The 26,260-nt window shown below is 44.7% G+C and overlaps 1 protein-coding gene, 1 non-coding gene and 1 pseudogene across 2 annotated transcripts; 1 reads left to right on the forward strand and 2 right to left on the reverse strand.

The window, feature by feature from the left end:
- Positions 1 to 609: 609 nt before the first annotated feature.
- Positions 610 to 25,922, reverse strand: Rtcb (RNA 2',3'-cyclic phosphate and 5'-OH ligase). The gene is made up of 12 exons (XM_052752951.1): positions 25,743 to 25,922; positions 24,250 to 24,328; positions 21,956 to 22,023; positions 20,935 to 21,034; positions 16,378 to 16,534; positions 14,119 to 14,275; positions 12,330 to 12,489; positions 10,124 to 10,299; positions 9,268 to 9,456; positions 8,574 to 8,684; positions 6,543 to 6,662; positions 610 to 1,439 (listed from the first exon to the last, which is right to left on the reverse strand). The coding sequence occupies exons 1-12, from the start codon at positions 25,833 to 25,835 to the stop codon at positions 1,332 to 1,334; spliced, it is 1,518 nt and encodes a 505-aa protein (XP_052608911.1). The 5' UTR covers positions 25,836 to 25,922; the 3' UTR covers positions 610 to 1,331.
- On the reverse strand, positions 19,379 to 19,484 carry LOC128120128 (U6 spliceosomal RNA). The gene has a single exon (XR_008221778.1). It is a non-coding gene; the product is annotated as a U6 spliceosomal RNA (small nuclear RNA).
- Positions 22,101 to 24,233, forward strand: LOC128119984 (ATP synthase subunit ATP5MJ, mitochondrial-like; annotated as a pseudogene).
- Positions 25,923 to 26,260: the final 338 nt, after the last annotated feature.

Below are 26,260 nucleotides of genomic sequence, written 5' to 3' on the forward strand. Positions count from 1 at the left end.
TTTTGAGCTGATAAGTATCTAAATGAAGAGGGGAGGACTAGAGATGCGCAGGAATTAGAACTGACAAGACTTGTAAAGGTCGGGGAGAGGCAGGAATCAAAGATGACACTAGAGCTGGCCAGACGGCTCAGTGGGTAAGGCACTTGCTGCCAAGCTGGGCAGCCTGAGTTTGATCCCCAGAACCCACATAGAAAGGAGATCAACTTCTGCAAGTTGTCCTCTGACCTCCCAACCATGTATATACACCAAAGTGCCCGACTGAAAATGCACAGCCTTCACCGAGACCATTAGCATGGCCAACCTGACAGGATCTAGAATCATCCAGGACACAAACCTCTCGAGCATGTCTGAGGGAGTTTCTAGATTGGGTTGAGGTGGGAAGACCCACCCTGAATGTGGACGGTTCCGTTCCATGCACTGGGGGCTGAATGAAAAGCATGAGCTGGGTACCAGAATTCGTCTCTGCTTCCTGAATCAAGTGCAATGCGACAGGCTGCCTCCAGAGCCTGCTGACAGGCCTTCCCTGCCACAGTGGAATGCTTCTTTAAGAGGTCACCATCAACAACACAAAATCTCACAAGATGACTGAAGACATCAACACAAAGCAACTGCTATTATCACCAGCTGTGGTCATTTAATGTTTTGATAGTAATTAAACAAAGATGAGAACGTGGTGTCACATGGGGGCTCTTTGCTGTCACTGTGCAAAGCACTACTCAGAGCGGTCGTGAGTCCGCTGACACCATGCTGCAGGTACTCTGCCTTGTATTTAGGATAAGCAGGACAGGAGGCGGTGGAAAGCTGCTTTCTCTTTGAGCCCTGTTCCCAGCACACCCGATGTCCTCCTCAACATACCCCACTATGCACTTATCTAGCACCTGATTACAACACCTCGGGTGCTTGGTGCTCTCCGTGAGAGAAGGGAATCTAAGGGTTTGCTGGGTGTAGAGGAGGTCCACAGATGAGTGGACACAAACTGGCCCAGTAAGAGAAGAAAGGAAACATTCACAAACCATATTTAATAGAACATTGTTCATGATACCTACTGGGCTAGAAACAGCTTGGTGTAAAGAAGTCCACTCTGAGTAAGGCAATTTCTTGACCCTTCCCTACACCCCAGTAGATTTTCCCAAAAACCTGTGGGACAGAAGAGGAAGAGGCCCATTTGCCCTGCTGCAGATGGAGACATGTCTCCTGGAAGGCTATTCTACAAGCCTGGCTCCTGGAACAGCAGCCTCCCTACTAGTCAAAGCTGTGCACGACAGCTCTGGAGTCTGATGTCTTAGGAGTTTCAGTCCATGGGCACTTCAGAGGCTCTGCTGCTCTTGGCTCTATCCTTTAATGACAGCGATTGGTCTCAGTTTGATGGCCTTCTTGCTGATCCCGGCATCATGGCAGGTGTTCACAACGTCTGTCACATTCTTATAGGACTCTGGAGCCTACAGGGAAGGAATTGAACACTGTAAAACCCACCAACAGGAAATCTTTCAAAACAGTAAGCTTTACTTGAAATTACAAGAAATACTCAGGGGATATTTTTGCCCATTAAGTTAGCAAAGGTTAAAAATATGAACAAGCCGGGCGGTGGTGGCGCACGCCTTTAATCCCAGCACTCGGGAGGCAGAGCCAGGCGGATCTCTGTGAGTTCGAGGCCAGCCTGGGCTACCAAGTGAGTTCCAGGAAAGGCGCAAAGCTACACAGAGAAACCCTGTCTCGAAAAACCAAAAAAAAAAAAAAAAAAAAAAAAAAAGAACAAACTCAATGCTGGTAAGGAGTGTGAGATAAACAAGTGGTCCTACATTTTCTAACAATTTCTCCAGAACATATATTATTTGTAAGATTAAAAGCAGGGGCCAGTGAGATGGCTCAGCCTGGTGACCCGACTTTCATCCCTGGAATACATGTAAGTGGGAGAGAACTGACTCCACTCAACTGTCTTCTGGCCCTCACACATGCCTTGGCACAGATACTCGTGCACACACACTACATACACTAATTAAAAAGAAAAACAGAGTGGTAAACACACTTCAAGTGCACACACCAATCTGCCGGAAGGAAATGCTCCAAATGACAGACTAGTAATATGAACAAAACTATTTCTCTATTTCAGCAGCTATTAAAGTTCCTAAATGAATGTGTATGAGTAACTTTCTCTTCACCAGAGATTTGTGTCTATCTAAACAAATGCAAGTGTGTGTGGCTGTGTACATACACAAACCCCCTGTCCTATACACACCCACTTTCTACAACCATTGCTAATCTATGCTTGCTAACACGGGGCAGGCAGCCCAGACCCTGACTGGGCTGTGTGCTCTTCTCCTGCAGCTCCCCTTTCCACTGCTCAACTGTTGTCACTGGGGCCTCTGGGACCACCGTCCAGTGACTCTCCAGCAGAACCCTCCTCGTCCACCTTGCTGTGACTAATCCTGCATCTTCTTCCCTAGCGCAGTTTTTGCCTCCAACCTTCCAAAGCAGGTGTTTTTTTTTTCCTCTCAAACTGGGTCATGTGACTGGGCCTAGAATGGAACAGGAGTCCCCCTTGATATTCATAGGTATTTCCACTCTTTCTTCCCTTCCCCAAACTACCAGTTTTAAATCTTGCAGTCATATTTAGACCACCCACAAACTCTCAACTCAGTTATCAGCTAGCACGTGACTCATTTCCCAAGATGACCTAGGAGACAGACATCTAGCTCCGACCCCCTAGTACTCTCTTGCAATGATTCCGAATAATGCCATTATCCAGTGAAGCCTCTTCACTTGCAAGCGCCTTCTTTCTGTACTGCCAGTGGCAGCCATGGCTCTGTATACCTCCACCACTCTGCAGCTTGGTGCCCCGAGATCACAACTCTTCTACAAGTGCACTTTGGGCTCCTGCTCCTTCCTGCTCTCCATGGCAACAATCTTTGTGCCAACCACATGGGCCCTACCATCCCTACTAGTGAACCACCCTAAATAACTTGCCTCTCTTTCTCTGCACTGTACTAAGGAGAGTGCCTGCACTGTGCCACCCCTGCACGGCCAGGCGCTTCCACTAGAAACACACCACCACTGAGGTGCACCCCTGCACAGCCAGGCGCTTCCACTGGAAACACACCATCACTGAGGTGCACCCCTGCACAGCCAGGCACTTCCACTGGAAACACACCATCACTGAGGTGCACCCCTGCACAGCCAGGCACTTCCACTGGAAACACACCATCACTGAGGTGCACCCCTGCACAGCCAGGCACTTCCACTGGAAACACACCACCACTGAGGTGCACCCCTGCACAGCCAGGCACTTCCACTGGAAACACACCACCACTGAGGTCCACCACTGCACAGCCAGGCACTTCCACTGGAAACACACCATCACTGAGGTGCACCCCTGCACAGCCAGGCACTTCCACTGGAAACACACCATCACTGAGGTGCACCCCTGCACAGCCAGGCACTTCCACTGGAAACACACCACCACTGAGGTGCACCCCTGCACAGCCAGGCGCTTCCACTGGAAACACACCATCACTGAGGTGCCACCACTGCACAGCCAGGCACTTCCACTGGAAACACACCATCACTGAGGTGCACCCCTGCACAGCCAGGCACTTCCACTGGAAACACACCATCACTGAGGTGCACCCCTGCACAGCCAGGCACTTCCACTGGAAACACACCATCACTGAGGTGCATCCCTGCACAGCCAGGTGCTTCCACTGGAAACACACCACCACTGAGGTGCACCCCTGCACAGCCAGGTGCTTCCACTGGAAACACACCACCACTGAGGTGCACCCCTGAACAGCCAGGTGCTTCCACTGGAAACACACCACCACTGAGGTGCACCCCTGCACAGCCAGGCACTTCCACTGGAAACACACCACCACTGAGGTGCACCCCTGCACGGCCAGGCACTTCCACTGGAAACACACCACCACTGAGGTGCACCCCTGCACAGCCAGGCACTTCCACTGGAAACACACCACCACTGAGGTGCACCCCTGCACAGCCAGGCACTTCCACTGGAAACACACCACCACTGAGGTGCACCCCTGCACAGCCAGGCACTTCCACCGGGAACACACCACCACTGAGGTGCACCCCTGCACAGCCAGGCACTTCCACCGGGAACACACCATCACTGAGATGCACTTTGGCCCCAGCTGCTCTCATCTCAAAGACACCGAGCTCGAGTTGTTAATCCACCTCATCTTTTCTACACCATCAGTCCTCCCTCTCTTCTCATCAGTAGTCACACTAGTCAGATCAACACATTCTTCACTCAAAATCCTCCACTGTCTTCCCATTTCACTCTGAGTAAAAGCAAAAGTTCTTCTGTAAAGCAAAGGCTAGGCTGGGGTGGGGGATACACAGCTCAAACGATCTGCTGCCTGTCCAGGTCTGGTGTCATCTCCTCGCTTGTGCTTGCCCCACGTTGTTCTGTACAGCTCAGGAGCTTTGCATGTATTGCCCTCATGCCAACTGGGTCCCTTCAGGCCCACACTCAAGTAGTACCACATCAAAGCCGTCCCTGGTTACCCTACTTAAAATTGCATCCCTCCCAGTCATTCCTTACACCCTTTCCGCGTTTCCTTTTCTTGATAGCATTTGCAGCGTTATTAATACACTGATTTTTAATCTGTTAAGTTCCATGGGAAGGGATTATATTAGTTTTTTCCACTGTGTCTTCCTTAGCACCCAGAACAGATGTCTAATAAGTAGGACCACAAGGGATGAACAAAGCTATGAGGCACGTAAAACAGAAAAGCAGTGGCCATCTCTGGCTGGCTGAATGCTGGTGGTTGTTTCCTTAGCGTTTTCCCCATCCTTTAAAGTTTCTATTTTTGAGTTGTGGTGGTTATTTTAGGCTTATTTATTTTATGTGTAGGAGTATTTTGTACATTTTATGTTTGTCTGGTGCCTGCACAGGCTAGAAGAGGGCAGAGTTAATTAAACTCGGGTTATGAATGGATCTGAGAAACCATGTGGGTGCTGGGAACTGAACCCAGGTCCTCTGAAAGAGCAGTAAGTGCTCTTCCCCACTGAGCCATCCCACCAAATGTGTTACTCTTAAGAACAAGTATAAATTATCACAAAAATAAGGCTTGATCAACTCAGTAATTCTACTTTAGACTTCTAATCATTAAAAGCTTCAAGAATGAATACACCTATCACAAATTAATTTATAGCAGCAAAAGAGGGAAGCTATATAAAGTCCACTATGGCCAGAAGCTACGATGCTCATCTGGTAGCACTGACTAAAGAATGACACCAAGAACTTGATAAGGAGCTGCACTTAAAAGGACAATAAAGTTCAACAACTTCAGCTTCAAAGAACAGCATCAGGACCGGGCGGCGGTGGCGCACACCTTTAACCTCAGCACTCAGGAGGCAGAGACAGGTGGATCTCTGTGAGTTTGAGGCCAGCCTGGTCTACAGAGTGAGATCCAGGAAAGGCATCAAAGCTACAGAGAGAAACTGTCTCAAAAACAAAACAAAACAACAACAACAACAAAAACAAAACTCAAAAACAGCATCAGGGACACGTGGTGGGGAAAAAAAATAAGAAAAAAATGAAGGGAGGTGTTGGATGACTGGTCTTCTCTTAAGTTCATGCAGATCATTTAAACACAATTCTTCTTCTCTGGGAATTAAACAAAAACTGTCTCTCTAAATATGTCTCTCTCCTTTTTCAAATTTGCTCCTAAACTGAAATGTAAGTATACTACCGTGCACAATCAAGGTTAACAATGGGTCATCTTCACTACTTCTGGGCTGGAGAGAGGGCTCAGACGGTGCCTCACCGCCATCTACAATGAGAGCTGCTGCCTTTTCTGGCATGCAGGTGTACGTACGTGCAGGCAGAACACTGCAAACTTAATAACTAAATACACATCTTAAAAACGATTTCTATTTATTACTTCTGAATTTTTACAATTAAATTGTACTGTCTGTGTGTGTACACAAGCCACACTGCACACGAGGAGGTTGGAGACAATTTGAAGGAACAAGGTTTCTTTCTCCTTCAACCACAGAGGACCTGGGGATTAAACTCAGGTCACAGTACTGAACCACCTTGCTGGTCCTCTTAACCTACTTTTAAACGTTATAATGTAGACAGAACTATATGAATAGTAAAAATCATCCTTATAGACTTAGCTTGCAATTACGTCTCCAAACAAAGGACAATATAAGATCAAAATAAGATAAACCAAAATAGAAGCCAGGATTACATCTGTAATCCCAGCCCTTAGGAGGCTGAGGGTTCAAGGCCAGAGTCGGCTAGAGTTGGCCACTCTGGACTACAGAGTGCGACTGTCTCCATGGGCGTGGTGGGGAGGGACGAGGAGGAAGTGCAGGGTGGTATAGAGTGGGCATGATAAAAACATATTATACTCGTGAACAGATTCTCAAAACAAAATAAAAACCCCAAACATCCAAACTGAAGTCGTGAAAAACTTCAAGTCATTTCTGTAAGAAATACCCAAAAGCCCTGTCTCTGTCCACTGGCATAAATCTTAACAGCCTCCAGGTTAAATATTTATCAGGACTTCACTCACCTCTTCCATAACCAGCTTGGGAGAAGCAACACGGATTGCAATTCCCATATCTGCCAGTTTGTCTAAGACGTCTTGGAAATCTAAATTACGGCGAGACTTTGCTCGGGACAACGCACGACCCTAGAAGGAGAAAGGATCGAGGGACAGGAGTGAACTCAATTTATAAATTTTGAACTAAAACTTTGACTCCAGTCATTATTTAAGCCCTTGGATTGTATGTGTTTTCCTTGATTATTTAAATTCTTACCATTATCACATCCTACTATGTAATCATTCATTTCCCCTTATTGTTAGCGTGTGTGCACATGAGCACATATGTGTAAAAGCCATGGCAGGTGTGTGGGGCCAGAAGACAACTTTCCGAAGTGGGCTCTCCTTCACCTGGGTGAGGCGAGGCTCTTGTTTCTGCTGCTGTGAATTCTGTGTGGAGCTTCTGGGAAACCTCTGATCTCCGCTGCCCATCTTGCTGTTAGGAATGCTGGGATCACAGTGTGAGGTCTCCGTGGAATGAGGGCCATTAGGCTTGCAGCAAGTACCTTTACCCACTGAACATCTCACCTGCCTTATTTGTTCACTTGTGAGCTAAGCCTTGCTATTCTGCTTACAATGCCCAGCAGGCCCTGAACTTGCACTTCTCCTTTATCAGCCTCATGAGTGGCTAGGATTACAGGCACATATTACTATACAAGGCTTGATTTTTCTTTTATCTTACACTAAAAAAAAGTTTAAAACAAACAAACAAAAAACCGACCATCAGGACAGGTCATCGAGATGGTGAGGTGGGTAAAAGGTGCTTGCTGCCAAACCTGACGACCTGAGTGAGTTTGATTCCCAGAACCCATACCATGGAAGGAGAGACCCAACTGCCACAGAAATGTCCTGACTTCCACCCACATGCCATGTCACATCACGCCGCTCCTGGCATACCCACACACACCAAAGAAAAAAATAAAGTACGAAAAGCTTAAAAACAAATGAAACCACCCGGTCTAGGAAGATGGTTCCACAGATAAAGCACTTGCCAGGCAAACATAAAACCTGAGGTTGGCTCTCGAGCACCCAGATAAAAGCTAGGATGGCTATATATGCCTGTCAGATCAGCACTGGGGAGGCAGACAGGAGGATCCCAAAGGCTTGCTAGCCAGTCTAGCCATCAGTGAGCCCCCGGTTCAGTGAGAAACCCTATCTCAAAGGTGGAGAGTGATAGAGGAAGACAACCAACATTAGACTTTGGAACACACACACACACACCCATCTCTGCTACTTAAACCTTATATCATATACCTTTTATTAAGAAGCCTCATCACACTCTTTGAAAATAAATTTCTACCTATAGCATTTCATATTTAAAGATTTATTTTGTATGCTTCTAAGTACCACTAACTAGTACTTCAATATAAATGTTAGTCAGGCACCTCTTTTTGTAAGTAAAATTTTTCTGAAACACAGCAATGGCTCTTTTCACAGCACTATGGCTCTTCTTGTCCTATAATGGCACACCTGCACTGTGGTAGAAGGTATAGCCCCCAAAGCCTAAAATACCTAAAGTACCTGGCTCTCTACAGACAGTTCACTGGTAGGTGGCTCAGAAGATGTGAGGTAATGCACTGAAACCAACAGGCTCTGACTTGCAAATCTGGAGTGAACTATCCAAGAGACAGGAACAGATTAAGCAAATGAGTAGATCCAGTGGGTCACTGAAAAGGGCCATGAGTTCAATGTGGTCCATCACATTGTAAGTTAGTTATCACTTACAAGCCAGCTGTAATAAACTCAGGACTTGCTAAGTGTCCAGTTTGGATTTTCTGGACTAGCTGATGAGGATGGACTTGCTCCTACAAAGTCCTTCCTGAGATTCTAGGTGACTTCAGTTAGCTCACTAAACAGTTATCCTGGGGAATCATTTGCAGAAGTAGTCATGACACACTCAAACCTCAATTTTGCTAAACTTAATCAGGTGTTTACCTGTCAAAATGCCCAACAACAGTTAAAATGAAGAGAAAATTTCTAAGCAAGTTTTCATCTCCTTACCGCCCCATGACAGGTTGTTCCAAAGGTCTCAGTCATGCCTTGTTCAGTGCCAGTCAGAACGTAACTACATGTCCCCATGGTGCCACCAATAAGCACTGGCTGTCCAGTGAGCTGAGGGTACACAAAACCAAACAATAAATTTTGGAAAGTACATGCTTTTTAATGCCTGAAATTTCTTCTTGTGTTGTAGAATTTTAGAAGAAACAAACCTCTAAACTCAATGCTCTTACAACTATATAAGGAATTACTTCATTTTTTGGCTTCTGGGGAAAAGGAAGAGAAGGATGATGTAAGGGCCTACAACAGACTGAACATAGTATAGAAAACTCTCAAATTGGAGGGAAGTAGTGTTAGGATTTTTTATCCATGGCAAGGCATCTGCCGTCCTTTCTGGACTTCCGTTTTCTCATCTGCAAAACTGTATAAGGTTAAGAAACACTGCAGTCTAACCTTTGTCCTGCCTTCCAAAAACTTTTAGGCCATAATTGAGCTCAGGGGAGTAAACCTAATGGGAGCACCAAGACAGCACTCGCTATGGGATGGACATCACTGGTGCAGACTGGGAACCACTGCTGTTGTCACGAGTGACGGGTTTTTTCTTCACACACTTGCTGCTTTCCTGCTCAACTGACTCTATATCTAGAGTTCTCTAGATCGTGACTTCACTGCCAAACACAAATGCAGGGTTACATACCTGGTAGTCAACAGCGATGAGTGGGTGGTGAGGCGGGAAAGCGCGGGTGGACCCCTTCCTGTGCACCAACAGCGTCCGCTCCTTCCCATCTACCACATGCTGCTCCACTTTGGCGATATTGTGAGAAACATCATAAATCACATGCAGGTCCAGGTCGTCAGGGGTTGTGTTGAAGACTTTGGCAAAAGCCTAGAGGGAAAGCTTCCATTACAAGCAGCCAGCTCTAGCTCTTGAGAACATATTTTATTGTTTTCAGCTAGTGAATTCCTGAAGTGAGTGGGGGGGCTTCAGAATTAAAAAACAGCAGTCACTCATCTTCATATGAAGTATAGAAACTGCCCTGGAGACCACACTGCTTGTCACAAATTCTGCCTCAGGCAGAAAGGTTGCTCTGGATCTTGCCTGCAGAGACACTTCTTCCCCAGCCTTCTCAACCACAGAGAACAGCATTTGCATTCTTGCTGCGGCTCAAGACAAACTGAGGGTCACTCTGGATCTCTTTTCTTATTTTCCAGGCCTGCCTGATACTCTCCTGGCCCAAGACACCAAAACCTTAAGACACTTCTCTAGTATCCAGAGTACAAATTTCTTTTTTTTTTTTTTTTTTTAAATTTATTTATTTATTATGTATACAGTGTTCTGTCTGCATGTATCCCTGCAGGCCAGAAGAGGGCGCCAGATCTCATTACAGATGATTGTGAGCCACCATGTGGTTGCTGGGAATTGAACTCAGGACCTTTGGAAGAACAGCCAGTGCTCTTAACCTCTGAGCCATCTCTCCAGCCCCAGAGTACAAATTTCTAAAACCAAACATGCGTAACTTCCTGATTGACTCAAGAGCGCAATTTTACTTTACCTGACGGGTTAAGAAGGTCATAGAAGAACGGTTAACCCAGGCATAGTTTCCAGCTGCAGCCATTCCCTTTAAATAGTCTTGCCCCTCTGGGGATGCAATTCGAGCACAAGCCAACTGCCGGTCATTGACTATAATCTTGTCTCGCTTCATGGCCTTTTCCATAGCTACCAGTGCATCTGGAACAACAGAGCCTTAGGTCAACCCGGGGAGGCTTCTCTTAAACCATTCAGACTTACTGTAGGAAGACAGTGAACATTCAAATTCAAAACAAAACCCTAAGTGTGCTTCTAAGTTCATCTATTTGCTCAGTCAACATATATTTGGGGCTGAAAAGATGGCTCAGCAGTAAAGAGCACTGGTTGCTCTTGCAGAAGACCTGGGTTCAGTTCTCAGTACCCACAGGTTGGCTCACAACTAACTGTAACTCCAGTTCCAGGGGCTATGAACCCTCTTCTGGCCTCCATGGGCACTGTATGCACATTGTATACATACAGACAAGCAGGCACATAGACACATATATAAATAATGTCGTTAAATGAATTTTTCATAAAAGATATTTATTGAGAATCTTCTGAGTATGGTGACATACGTTTGTGAGACATACAGATAACATCTGCCTCTAGAAACCTGAAATGGGATGTGTATAACTAATTGCAACATGGCTTTAGTTACTCCCTTCCCAACATGAAAACAGCATATATTTTGTTACCATCATGGTTTTGAAATAGTTGTTTATTTTTTTTTAAGACAGGGTCTCACTTTGTAACCCATTTGTCTTCAAACTAACTACATTGTACAGACCACTTCAAGCTGTGCTCTTGCTCAGCTTCTTGAATGAGATCACAGTATGTGGAACACGTCTTAAACATCACTTTTAGTGCCTTACTATTAAATGCAGAGAAATACTCAACCCCAAAGTCCCAGTCAGTGCTCATAAATATCTGCTAGATTAAACTAAAGGATCAGGCTGGCACAAATGATTGATTCTTAGAGGATAAGATACAAACATAAAGGTAAACTGTAAGATGAAATTTGATGTTTATAATTTCCATGTGTGGGCCCCCAAAAGAGCTAAAGAGTAAAAAACAACCAACAACACTGCAGGTCATTCAGACGCCTATTTCCCTGCTCCTTGCTTTGGTCTTTAACGTCCTCTACGTGTTACCACTCAAATCCCAGGGACGAGCTTGACGACTGTCTATGAAGCTATCTCTGAATATTCTTTTAAACACATTATATTTATGTTTCTTTTCTTATAATATTTTATCAACTACTACTTTTTTTTTTTTTTTTTTGGTTTTTCGAGACAGGGTTTCTCTGTGTAGCTTTGCGCCTTTCCTGGGACTCACTTGGTAGCCCAGGCTGGCCTCGAACTCACAGAGATCCGCCTGGCTCTGCCTCCCGAGTGCTGGGATTAAAGGCGTGCGCCACCACCGCCCGGCCAACTACTACTTTTTGACTTTGGTGGTAGTGGTGGGGGTTTGGATGAGTGTTCATGTGGATGCCAGTGGTCAACCTTCAGTGTTGTTCCTTGGGTGTCACTGGGTTTTTTTTTTGCCTCTTTTTTTTTTTGGGGGGGGGGGAGGCGACAAGGTCCCTTATTGGCCCAAAGCTTGACAATCAGGCTACGCTGGTTGGCCAGGGAGTTCCACGCATTTGCCTGTCTCTGCCTCCCCAACACTGTGATTACAAGTGTGCACCACCACGCCTAGCATATTTTCTGTGTTGGAGGGACTGAACTTAGGTCATTAGGCTTACCTCACACTTTACTAACTGATCTCTTTCTCCAACCCCCTTCTTCTTCTTGATGGACATGATCTTTGGACTTATCCAAAGAGTGAGGTCAAGTACCTATTTTAGAATCTGATCTACCAAATTCCCTAACTTCACTGAGTACTACAGGCTCACTGAATGAGTATCTACTTAAACTCCATAGTCCAAGCACTAAGCTCTGACAGTGAATACAGTGCTAAATAGAGCTAGCATTACCAAGTGCTTCCTAAGTGCCACATGCAGTTAAATGCTTGTATATATTATTTTTTTCAGATGAGAAAGTCCAATGAAGTTATTAGTTTAGGGTCATAAGTGAAGCAAGACACAAGTTAAAAACCATACAATGTATTTTCATGGCTTAATCAACTCTCTTGTCTTGTTCCTCACAAAACATACATTTGGTTCCAAGTAAAAAATTAGGTCTAGAATATACCTGTGGCTACTTGGTGGCCCAAGCCTCTGCTTCCACTGTGGATCATCACACACACCTGTCCCTTATGGTCGATGCCCATTTTCTTAGCGGCATACTCATTGAAAATCTCATCTACAACCTGGATTTCTGCATAGTGGTTGCCTGCTCCCAGGGTCCCCAACTGTAAATGTAAGAATGTTTGGTTAAATGGTTTCTATTCTAGTTTAAAAAAACAAACAAACAAACATATATTTAAAAAGCAAATAGGTAAAATCAAGCCAACAACAAAATAACCATACAGTGTCTCAAGTAACAAAAACATTCTAAGCCTTAGAAATTCTTATTACTACATGTTCCAAAAATAATGTGGACTGCTCTGGAGGCTAGAATACCATATGCTTTAAGTGCTCATAAAAGCCAAAAGCCCCAAGCCATTAATGACTTACAGAAGTTTTAAGTACCACCAAGAAGGGTCAAATTCTAAAAAGAATGCTTATTCTCAGGTAAGCCCCAGGCTGAAATGATTTATGATACATCATTTTTCATGTTAGGCATCAAAAACATCCACCAAATCAAAGAGAGCGCTTTACTACCACTGCTCGTCTGTACGATGTGTGGGGGCATATGTGCGCAGCAGGTATGCAGAGGCCAGAGAACATCCTTGGGAGTCAGTTCTTCCCTTCCACCTTTAAGGGAGTTCTGGAGATTGAACTTGGGCTGTGAGGCTTGTGCCTCCACCACCAAACCATCTCACTATCCTATGGTCTTTCCTTTCTTTCTTTCTCTTTCTTTCTTTCTTTCTTTCTTTCTTTCTTTCTTTCTTTCTTTCTTTCTTTCTTTCAGATTTATTTATTTATTATGTGTAGCATGAATCTTAAAAAGTTCTTATTAATAAAATCAAACCTGAGGCCAGTTACTGGGGTGAATACTGGAAGATCAGAGACAGAACAAGCCACAGCCACCTCACCTCGTCGGATCCTCAGCTGATTTCGTTTCCTCAGACTGGAGGCCTCATCCAGAATGGGTCTCAGCTAAACTACTGCCTGAAGCTTAACCAGCTAAAAGCTTAACCAGCCAAATGCTTAACCAGCCAAATGCTTAACCAGCAAAATGCTTCTAGTTTCTGGTCCTCACGCCTTATATATCTTTCTGCTTTCTGCCTCACTCCTTGGGATTAAAGGCTCGCTTTCTGGGATTAAAGGTGTGTGTCACCATGTCTGGCTGTTTCCAATGTGGCCTTGAACTCACAGAGATCCCAGATGGATTTCTGCCTCTGGAAATCCATGCTAGGATTAAAGGCGTGAGTGCCACCATTTTCTAGCCTCTGTATCTAGTGGCTTTTCTGTCTTTGACCCCAGACAAGTTTATTAGGGTGCACAATATTTTGGGGAACACAACACCACCACAATTATGTATACAGAAGAGGGCACCAGAGCTCACTACAGATGGTTGTGAGCCACCATGTGGTTGCTGGGAATTGAACTCAGGACCTCTGGAAGAGCAGTCGGTGCTCTTAACCTTTGAGCCATCTCTCCAGGCCCCTATGGTCTTTTCAAAAAAAAATTTTAAATCTAAATTTTGGTATACTTTGTAATATCCCATTTTTCTCCTATCCACTTGTAACCATCTTTTATGAATATCTGCAAGCTCTGCATAACTTTTCAGAAAAATGATGCATAAGCAAACAATCTTTTTGATGTATTATAAAAAAAAAAAAACCCCAAGGCTATACTTTTTGTTAAGTAGAAGATACAGATTTCTTCCCTTGATAAAAGCTAAAGAAACATGTTGATCCTGCAAAGTGAGTTACCTGAGGAAGGCCTCTTTTTTTTGCCCTGGGTGAGACCTTATTGGGGTCAGCTTGCAGCATCCTTCCATACTCCTCACAGTGCTCCTTGTCTTCAGCCCAGGCGTAGCCTTCTCTCAGAGACCAGTCCACACCCATCTCCAATGCCTCCTCCAAGTCTCTGGGGGTGAGTAAGGAAAGACAGGTCATTTCATAGCAGAGGACAATCAAAAGGTAGGAAGAAACACATCTCAAAGAGCATCGGAACATGTGACAATTACTATTTCCTGTGTACCGGCTTTGTTTAGAGTTTATGCTCTCTAGTTTTTTGTTTTGTTGTGTTTGAGGAATGTAGTCACATAAACAATTACTATTTAAAATGGAGATAGTGTCATAAACATGGTTACAGATCCATCTGACATTACATGGTCTTAATGTAAATGTACTTAATAAGGTTCTCATGTAGTTCAGGCTGGCCTTGAACTCACTATGTGGCCAAAGATGGCCTTAACCTCAGAAAATCCAGTCTCTGTCTCCCAACGAGGACAGAGCATGTACCACCACGCTCAGTGTCCATGCACCGTAGGCACTAGGCAAGCACTCTACCAACCAAGGTCTATCATCAACCCCTTGGATGTATTTTTCAATTATTATTATTTTCTTTTATATTTCATTTGCTTCTCAGATTCTAAATTCCGTAAGGGGACAATTAAATAGCCAAAGAAAAGCTGTAATCTTAATCAGATATTACTGTTTACCTGTACTTTATTATGTCTTTATTAATAATTTATGAAAAAAAACAGCCAAATAATGAAAGTATCTGAATGTCCTCAAGTACCACAGGTTACATTTTAAGGTTTATTTTCACCAAAGCACTGTGTGGCTTTACTGCACCTGCACTTTGAAGCCGAAGGGCACAAACATTAAATGCTTAGTGAGAGTTTCATAGCAGAGGACAATCAAAAGGTAGGAAGAAACACATCTCAAAGAGCATAGGAACATGTGATGCTCCACCATCACCCAAGGGGCAGGCTTCTCACACAGCAAGAAAGGATAATTTTGTTCCCCACTACCCTAGATGACAATCCTTTACAAACACAATGAATTAGGACAAAATGTTACCTGAAATATTTGTAACGATGCTTTTCATAGTGGGGTGACATGGGTCACAGGAAAACCAAGAATAAGCATCTTCTAAACTAACTTTCCCTCAAGTGTTTCTCTTTCATTTATTGTTTTGGTGGAAGAGAGTGTGGCAGATAACAGCTAAAAGCATTTCTGCACTAACGTATGCATCCAAACCTGCAGTTCCCACACTGCAGACGTCAAAGGAACACCTCTAACTCTTGATGAGCACAGCATTTGGTCCAGGTGTGGTGGTGTGCACCTGCAGTCCTAGCACTGGGGGACTGTGGCGAGGGACCACGAGCGCAGGCCAGCCTGGTCACACGGCAGGCCTGAGGGCAGAGAAGACCCTGCCTCGTGTAAGGTGCACCATTTTACACGAGCAGTATGGCACTGTCAATAGGTCCCCAAGAGACAGGGACACTGGAGCCTTGTACTGTGGCACTACTTAGCTAAACAAAGCACACCTGCAGTACCATCACTCAGAAAGAGGACTGCAGATGAGTGGGTTCACTGAGCAGTACTGCGAACACAGCCTGTCTGAAAGGAGAGATCCTCAGTCTGAAGCCCGACTCCACTTACCAAGCTTAGTTTCCTTTGCTTCCTTCCCTTAGTGTGCTTTCCTCCAGCAGTGGTCACCATCTGGGTGAAGTCAGGCACAGGGCCTGTGCTTACAAAGGGCCATTATTCTAAACATGTCCTACATCAAGGGCTGCTTTTCCTTATCTTAATTTTTATGTATGTGCGAGTTTTACCCCAACATGTCTGTGCACCATGTACATGAAGTACCCATAGAGGTCAGAACAAGGTGTCAGATACCCTGGCACTGGAGTCACAGATGGCTGTGAGCTGCCATGAAGGTGCTGGGAATCGAACCCTGGGTTTCTAGGAGAGCAGCTAGTACTCTTAACTAAAGTCATCTTTCTGGCTGCATGCTTTTTCTTCTTAAATTTCAGACACAGCGTCGTATATGTTGTCCAGGATGGCTTTGAACTCCTGGGTTAAAATGATCCTACCATGACAGGCCCGAGAGGCTGGACTACAGCTGTACGTCACCTGCACTTCCTCAGAAGTGACAGTAAGTGTCTAAACTGGAAGCAAAGCTAAGCCACATGGTCTCCCTCTCCCTGTGCAATTACCAGAGTCCTGTGCTCTTACTTGGCGTTCATCGGGATGACACCTTTTGATCCTACCCCAACAGGAATGTGGTCAAACATAGCTTGGGCAAGTTGTTCCTTCACAGGCTGCACATCACTCTCATCTAAATTGGTTCTTAGCAAGCGGACACCACAGTTAATGTCAAATCCGACACCACCTACAATACACAGAAATTAAGTCAAATATTGGCAAAATAACTGGACCATCAGAGCAATACTTGAAGTTCCTTACTATTAATATGGAGTCAAAAGGATGGGCATTCTTTCAAAGACAAGCGGGTTTAATGTAGCTATCAAAGCGGTTCTCTACTGAGTCAACTCTGCCCACACTGAAATAACGCAAGTAACACACACACTATGGTATTTCACCAACAGTGGGGAATAAGGCAGACAGACAATAGGAGTAACATGCCTCCGTTTCTGTCCCACATCAGAGGTTGATGAACTCTGTTAGTCTTCCCAGTCAGCCTTTCCTGCTGCACATCTTCATTTTTTTTCTAACAATTTCCAATGTTTTGCCTTTTGTGAATCTTAGTTGTACTTTCTCCATCTTTTAAAGCTATTTCAGGAGGCAGAGAGATGGCTAAGTGGTTAGAGCAATGCCTGTTCTTCCAGAGGACCCAGTTTGATCCCCAACACCCACAAGGTAGGTCACAACTACCTCAGTCCCAAGCGATATGTTGTGTCCTCTTCTGGCCTTCCCCAGGTACCGGGAACACCCATGTGCACAGACATACACGCAGGCAAAATATCCATACACATTAAATAAATGAAATTAAAACAAAAGATTATTTCAGCCCTCCCTTCCTAATTTGTGCATTTAAGGCTATAGTATATCTACATACAAAAACGGGATTACCAATTGTGGTGATCTAAATAGGAATAGTCCCCATAGACTCATGTGTTTGAATGCTTGGCCCATAGGTAATGGTACTGTTAGGAGGTGTGGCCTTATTGGAGGAGGGTGTCACTGTGGAGGCAAGACTTTCAATCCTTACATGCTCAAGCTACACCTAGCATGGCACACAGTCTCCTTCTGCTGTCTGTGGATCAAGATGTAGAACTCTCAGCTCCTCCTCCATGTACCTGCCTGCATGCTGCCATGCTTCTTGCCATGATAATAATGGGCTAAATCTCTGAAACTATAAGCCAGCCCCAGGTAAATTGTTTTCCTTTATAAGAGTTGTTATGGTCACGGTGTCTCTTCACAGCAATAAAACCCTAACTAAGACACCAGTTAATTGAAAATTTTTATATCTAAGTATTCTGAAAACTATGTCTCCCAGTTTTATTGAGATGACTGACGAAGAACAACTTTTAAATTAAGTATATGCATGTACCATCAACCACTACAATTAAGCTAGTTAACATATTCATCACTCACACAATTACTCCTCTTTTCCCTGGGAAGAAAACTCAAGACCTGATGTCTCAGAAGATTTCAAGCACATAGATTTCAAGTATGTTACTGTTTCTGTACATTAAGTCTCCAGGACTGTAATTCATCTTAAACTACAATCTAAATCCTTTAAACAACATCTTCCAAATCAGCACTCTCCACCTCCTTCTCTATGTGAGTGGACTGTGGCATTTGTCCTCTCTGTCTAGATTATTTTGACCATGCTGTAGCAGATGATCAGGATCTCCTTTCTTCAAGCTGAATAATATTTCACTCTCATTGCCTCTATCTCCTCATCTCTCAACCAACATTTGGGTTGTTTCATGGCCTGGCTATTGTGAATAAATACTACAGTAACACACAAATGCTGATACCTTTTTGAAATAATAATTTTGGTTCCTCTAGACAAACACTCAAAAGTGGCATGGCTAAATCATATGAAATTTTATTTTTTAAGTTTTGAAAAAAATGTATTCATTTTTATTTCATGTGCAATGGTGTTTTGCTTATGTCTGTGTGAGGGTGTCAGATCCTGCTGTGGGATGTTCTGTGTGGCAAATGTGTTGCTCTGATTGGTTGGCAAATAAAACACTGATTGGCCAGTAGTCAGGCAGGAGGAACTGTGGGCAGGACAAGGAGGAGAATAAAGCTGGGAAGTGGAAGGCTGAGTCAGGGACAGTGCCAGCCGCCACGATGAGAAACAGCATATGAAGATGCCGGTAAGCCACGAGACACGTGGCAAGGTATAGATTTATAGAAATGGATTAATTTAAGCTGTAAGAACAGTAAGCAAGAAGCCTGCCACGGCCATACAGTTTGTAAGCAATATAAGTCTCTGTGTTTACTTGGTTGGGTCTGAGCGGCTGTGGGACTGGCAGGTGAGAGAGATTTGTCCTGACTGTGGGCCAGGCAGGAAAACTCTAGCTACAAGATCCCCTGGAACTGCAGTTACCAATAGCTGTGAGCTGTCATTTGGGTGGTGGGAATTGAACCAAGGTCCTCTGGAAGAGCAGCAAGTGCTCTTAACCACGGAGCCATCTCTACAGCCCCTATTTTTTAATTTTTTAAAAAGAATTTCCATGGTCTGTTCTCTATAATGGTTTCATCAATCCAGTCTCACCAACAGTGTGTATGTCCTTTCCTCAACATCATCCTTTTTTGTTTATGGTATACACAGGTGTGCATCCACCCAGGAGTGCACATGTGGAAGCCAGTACCCAAAGGCCTCCATTGCTCTCTACCTTATTTTCTGAAACAGGGTCTCTCGATGAATCTGAAACTGTATCAGAAAGACTAGTAGCCAGTGAGACCCCAGGATCTGTCTATCTCCCGGCACTGAGGTTACAGATGTACACCACCATGCCTAGTTTTTATTAGGTGCTGAGGATCTGAACTTAGGTCCTTCTATTTGTGCGGCAAGTACCCTGTTCACTGAGCCATCTTCATGCACCCCTAACATTCTCAATCTTTAATGTTTTTTTTTTGTGATCTCTTAAGGTAATGGCAAATGTCAGTCTGAATACTGATGATCTGAACAATCCAGCTAACAAATGTGATACTTGGTGTGTGTGTTCGTATTATAGAATACACACTTCTTTTCTTCTTAAATACAGAATGCTTCATGAATCTGCGTGTCATCCTGGTGCAGGGGCCATGCTAATTAATCTTCTCTGTATGCTCCAATTTTAGTCTGTGTGCTGCTGAAGCAAGCATGAAATGCACGTCTCCAGTGTACACATTTACAACACGGATGACAAGCTAAGCCGTAAGCGGGATTCCAATGTCAAGGCCCTGACGTTGGACAGGGAAGCATCTCTAATCGGGAGGCTCACATATCTGGATCTTTGCTTCCTCTTCCCTTCCATCTCAACATCCAGTGGTGCTCCTGTGCCTTCCACCATGTCTTTAATTCTGTTTGAAACTGCCCAATCTTTCTTACAGTGAAGGCCTAGTCCACCATTGCCAGAGGCGGGACCTGAAGATGAGTCAAAGCTTCCATTTGTCATTTAGACTCTTGGAAAGCAAAACCGCTCCTTCTGCTGAGGAAGGTTTTCAATGATAATCACAGATGGATGGATATACAGAAGGTGATCTATAACTAGAGGTGAATGTGTAAAAACAGATTACGGTGAGATTCCACCTTACCTACTAAATGACTATCATCAAGGAAACAGCAGCAGATGCTGGTGACAATGTGGGGAAAAAGGAACCCTTATTCACTACAGGTGAGAATATAAACTTGTGCCACCACTATGGGAGTTCCTGAACATGGAACCACTAGGTGGCCCAGCTCTAACTCTTGGGCTTACACCTGAAAGACTCCAGGTGAACGCACCCAGAGATACCTGTGTACCCATCGTTATAGTGGCACTAGTCACAACAGCTAGTATATAATGTATACAGAAAACGTAGTACAAGTACAATACTTTTATTCAGCCATAAAGAAAGTAATATTTGCAGCGAAATGGATGCAACTGGAAATTACTGTTAAGCAGAATAAGCCAGACTCAGAAAGACAAATACCCAATGTTTTCTTTCTTATGTGGAATCTAAATTTAAAATTATGTAGCTCATAAAGCTAGAAAAGGGATCACGAGAGAGGAGGAAGAGATCTTAAGGGAGGTGGGAATGAGGGAAGCAGACTGAGATGACAGAGGACTAACATGGGGAAGAAAGGGAAGCAGCTGAGGAGTGAGGGAGGGGAGCTGGGGAGGGGAATGAATAAAAACAAATGTGTGACCATGCCTTGATGAAGCCCTTACTCCTATACATTAACCTAAAAATATTTGTGTTAAAACAAGAAATGATGTGAGGCAGTACTGAGTCTAGCTGAATTCATTCACTCCTCCCAGTAATGCTCAGTGGTGACATTAGACACATTTGCCGCCTATGCAGTAACTGAGTCACCAAGAGAAATTTTGCCAGAGAAATGTTTCTTTTGTAACCAATGTCTGATATTGTCTGGCATCTGATAAAAGTCCCCAAAGTTTTCATAAGTGGTTTGACTAAAATTTTAATAGCCCAATTGTCCATAACTAGCTTTAATGTAGGAAAAAAGAAATCACTGACCATGATGAGACTGAGAAGTGCACACTAATCCACTCTGTCTCAGAAAGGCCACACAATACAGAGAGAAGTCACACTGTAACAGCAGCTTACCTGGGGAGACCACTGCTTCAGGGTCATTCATATCAAAGGCAGCCATGTTCCCTATGGCAAACCCATAGCCCGAGTGGACATCAGGAAGTCCAATAGACCGCTGGAAAAGAACGAGACATGAATCACAGCTGTTCCACTCTGCCCTGTGGCTGTCTGATGGACCCGTCCTTGACTCTGAGTCTCTATTAGTGGGCTACTTGTCTACGGACTCCTGTTCACAATGCTGAATACAGCCAAGGACATCTTTTCAGAGTCTGACTGTCTAATCCCAGCACTCGGGAGGCAGAGCCAGGCGGATCTCTGTGAGTTCGAGGCCAGCCTGGGCTACCAAGTGAGTTCCAGGAAAAGGCGCAAAGCTACACAGAGAAACCCTGTCTCCAAAAACCAAAAACCAAAAAAAAAAACAAGCAAAAAAAAACCCCAGAGTCTGACTGTCAACAGAAGAGCCTCACAGTAGCAGGCTGCTGGAGATCACACCCTAAGGACAGGTGCTGCTACTTTTTTAAACTGTCTTAAGTCACTGGCAAACTGTAGTTGTGCCATGGTCTATAAAAGTCATGAGGAATTTCACAAACGAAATCTATCTGATAACATTAATACAGCACACTTCATACATTTGGGGTCAAGTGAAGGGTGGTATGCCAGACAGAAAAGCCGTCAAATATGGTGAGGACATGGCGACAACTAGAAATGTGAGCTCATAAATATATAAGCCACATCATTTCATCACCACCATGCCACCCACAACGCACAGCACTGTTAACTAGCAGTAAGAAGCCTCATAAAAGTCTGGTAAATGGACCCACTTCTCCACACTCCCCTCCGAAGGTGCAACCTGAGTGACAGGCTAGTGGAGGCCCATTCACACCACCCACTTCCACCCTATTTCCTGTCGTCTAAGGGTCACTGCTACAGTCAAAGGTCACAGTCTAAATGACACCAACATCTATTAGGTGGAGCCCTTCATTCACTCAACAAACTTTACACAGTATCAATGATTAAGGTTCTGACTCTGACTCACATGAACAATCCCGGGCAGGGCTGCCACATTGCCAATCTGCTTCATGGCTGGCAGGAAGCCACCAACACCTGAAAAACAAACAAACAAACAAAACCCCCCAGTCTTAGAAAAAGGACACATTTAATTTCCAGCATTTCTTACATACATGAAGGGCAGTGGTTATGGTTACAGAGTAGGGAAGGATGGTTGAAATCAAAGAGGGGAGGGAACTTCGAGAAGAAAGCACATTCACAGGAAGGACAACTAGACATGCTCGTCAGCCTTCTGTGGACACCACAAGAAGCTGGCTTGCAAATGTAGTAGGGATAGAAAACATTAACCATTAACCTGTATGTTGCCAGTGTAAAATGTACTCTCGCAATAACTCACACTAGTTATTAAAAATATCGACAGTGGGCCTTGAGAGACTGCTCAGTGGTTACAAGCCCTGGCTGCTTTTGCAGAGGACCCAGGTTGGCGTCTCAGCACCCACATGCCACTCACAACCATCTCTATCTGTAACTCCAGTTTTAGGGGCTCAAACTAATCTACCCCAAATCAGCAGTGATGTTACCCGAAAACAAAGAAGGCAAGGGGGAGAGCTGAGAAACGGAACAATGGCTTGAGAGTCAGACAGATGGAGCGCAAGTCCGCAAGTCCAGCTTCATCAACTGCCAGCAGCTGCTTTTTTTGCAAATGTGTGCGTGTGTGTTATGTGGAGGCCACAGGTCAGCATCAGGTATCTTCCTCGATGTCTCTCCACGTTAGTTTAAATTTGTATCTACTCACCGTGTGTATGATGTGTGTGCATGCACAGAGAGGTCACAGGACAGCTCTGCGGAGCCAATTCTAGTCTCCTATCTTTACATGGGTTCGAGGAACTGAACCCAGGTGGTGAGGGCTGTGTAACAAGCTCTCTTTCCATTGAGTCATCTCTCTAGCCCTCCACCTTACTGTTTGAGACCGGGCCTCTCACTGAGTCTGGACCTCAATTATTAGACTGACCAGCCAGCAGGCTCAGGAGATCTGCCTGTCTTCCTTCCCACAGAGGTACTCTGGCACTGGCTTCTCATGGGTACTGGGGACCCCCACCTCATGTTTACACAGCTGGCACTTTCCTCATTGAGCCGTATCACAGCCAACGCCTCTAGCAGTGCCACTTAATACAAGTGAACACATTCAAGTGAGGGAAGAAAGGAACTTTTTTGCTAATCTAAAACACGGAAAGGGCTAAAAGATGCCTTCTAGTCTACCATCACTTAGAGTACCATTTTACAGCACTAAACTGTCCTGTAGCCGTGTGAGATAGGTCTCAATCCTGACGTCCACTAAAGCTAGTACACCAGTCGAGAGTTGGCTTGGGTCCTATCGAAAGGCTTCAAATCCTTGTTAAGAATGCTTGGGTCTTCATGAAAGCCTACTATACCCAAGTTTACCAGGAAAATTGGGTAGGAATGGGTTAATTACCTTCACCCTTTAAAAAATCAGGAGTGCTGATAAAAGTAAAGCTTTGAAAGACTCCAGTTCCAGTCCTTCGCCTACCCATGGCCATCATTAATCACTCCCTGAGTCCACTCAAGATAATCTTGTTGGCTAATTTTAAGCAATCTGTGTTAGATGGTAACATGGCACATCACTGCTATATACTTATCTAAGTACCACTTACAATGTGGCATTAATAAATGTATCCAAGAAGTACACACACACATAAAACAGAGTACTGGTTTTAAAATCAGGCACTCAGATTTGAATTCTGGCTCTGTCACCATGAAGTTGTGACCAAGGACAAATTAAAAGTCACTTAAGCTGGGGCTGGAGAGATGGCTCAGCAGTTAAGAACACTGACTGCTCTTCCAGAGGACTCAGGTTCAATTCCCAGCCCCCACGTGTCAGCTCCCAACTGTCTGTAACTCCAGGGATTCCGACACCGTTACAGACATACATGCAAGCAAAACATCAATGCACATAAAATAAAAATATGAAAAAAGTCACTTTAGCTCACTGAATTTGCACGTCTACAAAAGACAGATAACACCTTCCTTTTTAGTTATTACTAACATGGCACAGACAGTCAATATGGAGTACCTGACACATAGTGAGTGCAGGACCAACAGCAGCACTGGCTACTACTGTGGTTATGTGAGAACAGCTCCAAATCCTTTACACAGCAGCATGTTTAACATGTGACCACAAATAAATAGGTGCTTGGATTCAAGTCTTGATCATTCCTTAAAAGTATTTTACACTGGTTAAGTTCTTTATTCAGGGCACAGGGGAGGCTTTCCCTTACCATATGGAATCTCTAGTGTACTTACCACCACCTCGACAGGCATTCCTTAATTCCTCAAACATCAATTTTTCCAGAGCATCATTCACATAAAATACTCCTTCAACCTGATACAAAAGAAAGGCAAAGAAAACAAAAACATCGTCTAAACCCATCAAGTACAGGTGCAGTGGGCAGAATTATGTACTACATGTAGTGTTTATATTGCATTACTCTGCATCAAACTCCCACATTACTTCTTATAAGAGAAGAACTTTCAATCATAAACTAAAAGATTTTAGAGTATTTCAGATCTGGGTTCAAATTAGGAATGTTCAACCAGTGAAATCTCAGCAACTATCTCCAAATCAGAAAAACTCAAAAATCTACAACACCTCTGGTTATGAACATTTAAGATAGGGACATTCAACCTGCTACTTCCGTGCTCACAAATTTCTGAGGAGGTACGTCTATTATGATTTTGCTATTTTGTAACTTACACATTATAAAAAACACCACATGGTCCTAAATAATGTATAATCTTCATGTGTCAAATAAAAAATTAGCAAGTGAATCTACTAACCAACTTATCCTCCCCCCAAAAAAATAAAGGGAAAATACCATTGTTTTTTGCTGCAGACTTTTTCTTTCCAGTATCTTGCCAAGTGATGTGGGGCTCAAAGACATTTGATAAGTTTTGCCTAGTGTCAAGTTAAAGGAATGGCTAAAAGGAAATTTTGTGATTTTTGAGAGAGTCTTTCTTAAGTTGCTCTGGCTGGCCTCGTATGTATCCTAGACTGTCCGCTGACACAGTAGTATCCGCTAATAGGAACTTCCACCCTCAGCCTCCAGTGCTGGGATTACAGGCCTGAGCTACCATGCAAGGCCTAACAGAAACTTTTTACCAAGACAAAGGACGGCAAACTTTTATTGCATTCGCATGGCACTTAAGGGATTGAGTCACTTAACACACGTGTCAAAACCTTACAAGTGTTTTCTTCCTCTACTTTAACGGAAGCCAAGAGCACAAACGCCCATGGACACAGAGAGGGCAGGCCCAGGGTTTCAGCCCCTGGTCTCCTGCTCCCAAAACTTCAGCTGAAACACATCATCCAGGCAGAGAAAAAGAAGGGGACTGGACATGGAGTCAGGGCTGTCTTCCCAGATGGGTACGTACAGACGAGTCCTAGGGGCCCTTCGCGAGGAGCATAGTAAGAGGCCGAATCTTGCCGCTTGTCGCTATATTAAAAGCCAGTTAAAGTCTGGGGAATCCCGCCTGTAAACGTTATCTACGTGACTACCGTGACTCAAGGGGAACGGAGTTGCAGGCTAACAGTGCCACCTTGGAGAAGACCGCAGTATCTCGGAAGACGGTGCGTGGGGCAAACACGCGTGTGCGGACCTGTCGCGCGGGGACAGGCGGCGCGAGCCGGGGAGGGAGACGCGGCCCCTGCGGGGGTCGGCCCGGCGGGCGCGGGGCGGAGGAAGCCGGTTCGCGGCGGCAGCGCGGCCCGCAGCCCCGAAGGCCGCGGCCCCGCTCACCTGCATGTTGGGCACGAAGCCCTTCTTGATCCTCCAGCAGTTTTTATTGATCTTGTCCAAGAACTGCAGCTCATCGTTGTAGTTGCGACTCATGGTGGCGGCAGCTCGCGACTGGGCTCGGAAAGAGAAGCCGCCGCGTTGTCTACCGGCGCCGCGGAGCCGCCTCTGAGGACTCAGGGCGCACGCGCGTCCCGCTCCGCCGCGGGAGGGAGGAAGGCAAGCGCCGAGGCTCAAAACTCGTCGCGCAAATCGCGGTCCTCTCGTTAAGATGTCTTCTATGAACTAAAGCTGAACCACATTGTTTTTAGTGAGATCTGGCTAACTACCCTTCTGGTAAATAAAAAAATAAAAAATAATTTTTTTTTAAAGGTAAGGTCTCAGTATTTAGCCTTGCCGAGCCTGGAACTCACTATGACTTGCTGGAACATGCTGGCCTCGAACTTCGTAAGATCCACTTGCTTATTGCTGCTGCGAATAAAGGCGTGCTTGGAAATGTTTTTAAGCAGTCCCCGAAAACC

The sequence above is a fragment of the Peromyscus californicus genome, unplaced genomic scaffold, assembly GCF_007827085.1.
Source record: "Peromyscus californicus insignis strain IS unplaced genomic scaffold, ASM782708v3 Scaffold_24__1_contigs__length_46423439, whole genome shotgun sequence".
NCBI lineage: Eukaryota > Metazoa > Chordata > Mammalia > Rodentia > Cricetidae > Peromyscus > Peromyscus californicus.